General features: G+C 40.4%; 1 protein-coding gene across 1 annotated transcript in view; it reads right to left on the bottom strand.

Annotated features, from left to right (window-relative positions):
• Positions 1-4,101, bottom strand: part of lrrc4ba (leucine rich repeat containing 4Ba) — a gene marked incomplete at its 3' end in the record, with an annotated part of 4,473 nt that extends 372 nt beyond the window's left edge. Inside the window, exons 1-2 of the mRNA XM_084570007.1 lie at positions 3,771-4,101; positions 9-1,058 (exon numbers count right to left, since the gene is read on the bottom strand). Coding sequence (XP_084426133.1) covers positions 9-1,058; positions 3,771-4,016 — 1,296 coding nt within the window. The 5' untranslated portion in view covers positions 4,017-4,101. The remainder of the gene's footprint in view (positions 1-8; positions 1,059-3,770) is intronic.
• Between the last annotated feature and the right edge of the window lie 1,164 nt (positions 4,102-5,265).

Below are 5,265 nucleotides of genomic sequence, written 5' to 3' on the forward strand. Positions count from 1 at the left end.
TTGAGTACAGCAGTTGCCGTAGTATTACCAGCAGCATTTGTGACCATGCAGGTGTACTGGCCAGTGTCTCGCAGGGTGACATTTGTGAAGTTGAGTGTGCCATCATGCAGAACGGATATCCTCACCCGGTACGAACCGTGGGTCATTAGAGTGCCATTAGGAGTGATCCAGTTGACAGATGTTGTGGACGTGCTTGTGCGACACTTAAGCTCAGCCGCCATACCCTCAGTGACATTGAGATCTGTAGGTGGTTCCACAATAACAGGCGCATAGCAGGTGAAGTGGCTCTGGTCAAGCTCTCCAATGTACTTGCCCTTTAAGAAAGGGGGAGCATGGCAGCGGGCACAACAAGTGGTGTTGCTGGGCACTGTTTCCTTCAACCACCAACTAAGCCAAAGAACATCACAGTTGCACACCCAGGGATTGTGATTAAGGTGCACCCTCTCCAGCTGATGTAGGGGTGTGAAGAGATCATGGGGCAAGGAGTGCAAGGAATTATGGGACAGGTTGAGCTCTTCCAGGTTTTTCAGGTCATCAAAGGCATTACGCTCAATAACTGAAACTTGTGAGTGCATTAGCCACAGCTTGCGAAGAGACACCAGGCCTTGGAAGGACCCAGGACGGATTATCTCCAGCCGGTTTCCTGACAGCTCCAGTTCCTCCAAACGCACAAGCGCTGTAAGCTTGGGAATGTCTTTCAGCCCACACATGCCCAAATTCAGGTACCGTAGATTAATGAGGCCCACAAAGGCTGCATCAGAGATGAAATCCAACTTCTTGAGTTCACCCAGGTCCAGGCGACGTAGCGAGGGCACGCGGTGGAAGGCATAGCCTGGCAGAGTCTCAATAGGGTTGTTGCGCAGCCACAGCTCCCGTAGCTTGCTGAGGTACTCAAAGGCATGTGATGGCACCAGTGTGAGGCGGTTGTCGAAGAGCTCCAGTGTGTTGAGGTTGGGGAGGCCATTGAATGCTCCAACTTCAATCTGACGTATCTGATTCTTGGAGAGCTGGAGGATTTCAAGGTGCCTCAAGTGCTTGAAAGTATCTGACTTGATAACCTGGAAGGACAAATAATGATGGCGTTACTGTACAATATATAGAATGTTAATGAAGTTTACAGACAGACGAACAGATGTGGTTAGGTGATAATGGAACATGTCGGATAGATTAAAAAAATGTGGCAGCATTCCACATGGTGGATAAGCACATACACCTCTTTTTATTGGTTTTTATTTTTGATTTATTCTTTGAAAAATTAATGGAATTTGACCTTTAACAGAAATGAAGCTGTAATACTGTCATATCATTTTTGGGATTTAGGAACATATATCTGGCAAAACATTTCAAATGCATGTAAAGAAAAAAATGAAACATTCTCATTGATTTGAAGACACAAATATAGCCTCAAAGATTCATTACTCTGCTTACGATGGTAACGGCTGACCTTTCCATCCCAGTGACAATTTCTGCTTTTCGGCCAGCGACATGAGCCAAGGGTCACTGTTATATTACCGGTAAAACAAAATGCATTGGGTGATAGACAGAGTTATAGTAAGTGTGCTGATCCGTGATTAAAGGTTGTAAATAGCGGCGGTACAGTAAAGCCCAAATCAATAGCCTCTTGGTGCTAAGGAGCACAGTTATATTGTTTTGAAGATTACCCTCAGATTTGGTTCCACAGTTAAAACAAGGGGCCAAAAATACCCAAGAATTTGAAATAATCAATTGCAATGTCTTAGGTTGTAGTTTAATGTTTATATTCAACAAACTATCATGTAGCAAAAAGCAGGATTTACACACTTTTTTGTTACACCTCTAAGCACTATGGTTAACTTAATTTAAACCCTATCCAGTTCCTCACTCTGACCTTATTTCATTCCCTGCTCTTGACACTAAAATGCTTTTCTCACCATTGTTTCCGTGAGTCTCAGAGGAACTTCTCTGACACATTACAATCCCCTGCTAATAAGCTGATTATCAGTGTTGGACTACTCATATGAGCTGCAAACCTATGAAACTAAATTAATACATTGTAAAACATTCTGTGTGACAGTGGTCTTTAATGCAGGTTACAAATGAACAACCAAATGAGATGTTTTTTCTGCATGATTCTCAAAAACATGGGTGCCGCAGGCCCTGGACATGATACTCTAGAGTCAGTGTGGTCCAAGTGGAGCTTATTTGGCCAGAAGTCAAAGACACACAGCTAGTGAGCGCGACTAAAAGCCCCTTAAATCTCTGACTGTTTGAGATATGTGTGGCCAAAGCCCTCTGTGAGACACACAGAGACTCCTGGAGTCAGGCCATTGCCTCTTCTGTATGTAGAGCAGGAGCGGGGGGAGAGGGAGGGGGGAGTTGATAGGCAAAGAGGGGGGCGACAGAAAAGAGGGAGGGTTGAGGATGTTAAGGGGGGTGGGAGCTGTCAAGGCTTTACTCTCAGGGTACTCAGTGGAAGAAAAAATAAGACAGAGAATCTAGGATGCCTTCAGGTGTTAAAACATTTTTAGATTTTTAATAATTTCAGTCGGGCTGCAGGATACAAACCAAATCGAAATTTGTCAGTTAAAAAACTAAATGCAACAAATAGTGTTATTAATCTATTTTTTTCCCCCTTCCATGTTAGCAGCATCTCTAGAAATCTCACACAGAAAATCAGAGGAATAGAGACAATCTGACTGTCCAACATAGAGAGCAGTGTGTCTTTAAATGCACTTGCCAGTTTAACAATGTTTAGGATTCTGGATGCTTTCATTAGAGGAAATAAAATGTAGTGGAAATGAACTTAAAGCCACAAAAGAAGAAAGCACTGTCACAAACATGAGGATAAATCCAATTACATCCAAAAGTGCTGCAAAGAGTAAAATCTGCTCACTCTGTTTATAAATGTTGAGACTCATGTACTTTGTATCGATGGTCTGTGGTTAAATGATCTTCCCCTGCAGCTGCAAAGCCACAAACACTGTCTAGGGACTCTAGATAAATTGGTAATGCATACAAAAGGCAGAACAGTGTCATGGAAATATTCCTTGCTTTCAATTCATAAAATATTCCCTCAGTTCAGCGGAGGCTTAAGTGCCTTTTTCTACCATTATAACTGCTGACTCTTTTGTCTTTTCTTAGAAATAGAGTTTCTAGGAGAAAACCTAAATCAACAAGTTAATCCTAACGTCTTCAGTTGTCAGCAAAAGCAAATGTTTTTTCAAATTTAACATGCACATGTTAGTGATTTGTATGTGTGGTCACATATGAAGAGAAACTCTTCAATCTGAAACACCAAGATGTGTCCCTTCTGTCAATAACTATATAAATAGCTGCAATTATAACAAAAGTAATCGATAACTTTATTAAGATGTGTCTGTGCTTAAAGCAAGAAAGAGAGCGCTACAGATACTGACATGTTTGAAATGGTAGAATGTGTGTATTCCCTGAGTGATTTATGCTCTGCTGTGATTGTAAATAGAAACCAGAGTGAACCATGACCTCCAGTCGATCATTGTTATATGAAAAACAAGAATTCAATATTTTCAGACAACCATTAAATTACATAATGATTCATGATGGGATTTACAGAAATAAACAGGATAATTGTATTTCTTTTTAGCACTTCAAAGATGGATTTTACTGTAATTCAGACATTTATATATGACATATGTCTACGTATCTGTGTCATATTGGTATACAAGATGTTGTGTTATGCATGAAATGCACACTTTAAATCAACACTGACACAGCATGAGTTGACTTGATGACTCTCTCCTGCCAGCAGTTACCTGTATAGAGTTCTCCTGCAGGTTGAGGTATCGCGTGTTGACTGATATGCTTTCGGGCACTTCCTCCAGGTTTTGCCTGGTGCAGATGACACGGCTGGCCTGGTTGGAGCAGGTGCAATGGGATGGGCAGGAGGAAGCGGCTCCCACTAACTCTGGCCCAGAGAGGAGGAGCCGCAGTAGCAGCTGGGCCAATAGAAAGAGGAAGGGGGAAGGGCCGGAAAGGCAGGTCAGCGTGGCGATGCGCATGGCAACTGGGACATGACCCTGCTCTTTAATCCGAAGGTACAGGTGAGGTGACTCCACGCTGGTGGATTTGTGAGAAAAGGTTTCCTTTCCCTTTGGTCCTCCAGTGGCAATTTGTTCTTTTTAAATATGCATCCTCTGAGATGTTTGCTGTCCTTTGTCAATCTCTGTGTTTATTTCCTCTTGTTTTTTTGAACATAAAAATATGCAGATAAACAGATGTTATTCCCTTTTTTTCTTGGGTTGTCTGGGGATTCGAGTGAGGCTTTTTGTGAAGTGAGAAGGACCCAGGAGTTACTATGAAGAACAAAAGAGGGAGAGACAAAGAGAGGGAGACAAAGAGAGAGCAGATATTAAAGACAGAACACAGACTGAACTTTGTGTTGGCACCAACAGACAATGAATTGAACAAATAACAGGTAGACATCTACAGTATAGTTTATCATGGGAGTGATTGTCAAAAAATCTTTCAGAAGTATTAAAAATTCTGTGTCACTGCTCATATCAAATCCCACATAATCCCTGAGCAGACATTTTGTCAGGAATCAAATCCTTAACAGCCTTACAGGGCAGGTGGAAGCCGATTTCTGTAATTAATGGTTCGGGTTGGAAAAACATGCTATCTGAAGTAAAAGATATTGAAGATTTTACAGGACTGTATTTAACATGTAAATATCAAAAAGAGAAAAGAAATTAATTTCTGAAATGTAAATGTTGTAAGTACATAAGAAGCATCACACACACTGAAACATTGAAATTCTACTCTGACTTTCCTGTGGAGAATTTCAGCGGGTTGTAATTAAATTCAATTTAAGTGTTTAGTCCACACACAGAAAAAGGAATCTTTAAGATTAAGATACACGTTAAGATGAATCCGGTCTGCATCAAAATAGTATTTGAGGAATATTCATAAAAACTTACAAAAACTATTCAGTATAGTACTGGGAGATTTATTTATTCTATTTCTTATTGTCATAATTTTCCATAATGGCATGGCCATTAAAAATTACCTGAACACAGTTTATTGCCATTAACACATTTTTGTAATCAAATCCACAGTAAAAAAAAAAAAAGTATAGAATTTGAAATAGAAAAGAAGTTGATCATTTGCGATGAACAAATACGTTATTACCCGAGAAATTACTTACTCTAGGACTTATGTAGATTATGATATTGAATATACTTTCTGAACATAATTTTCACACTTGAAAAAAACATGTACAAGAATGTGTGCAAAAGCAGTGTAATGCAG

Source organism: Chelon labrosus (genome assembly GCF_963514085.1).
Source record: "Chelon labrosus genome assembly, chromosome: 21".
NCBI classification, from domain to species: domain Eukaryota; kingdom Metazoa; phylum Chordata; class Actinopteri; order Mugiliformes; family Mugilidae; genus Chelon; species Chelon labrosus.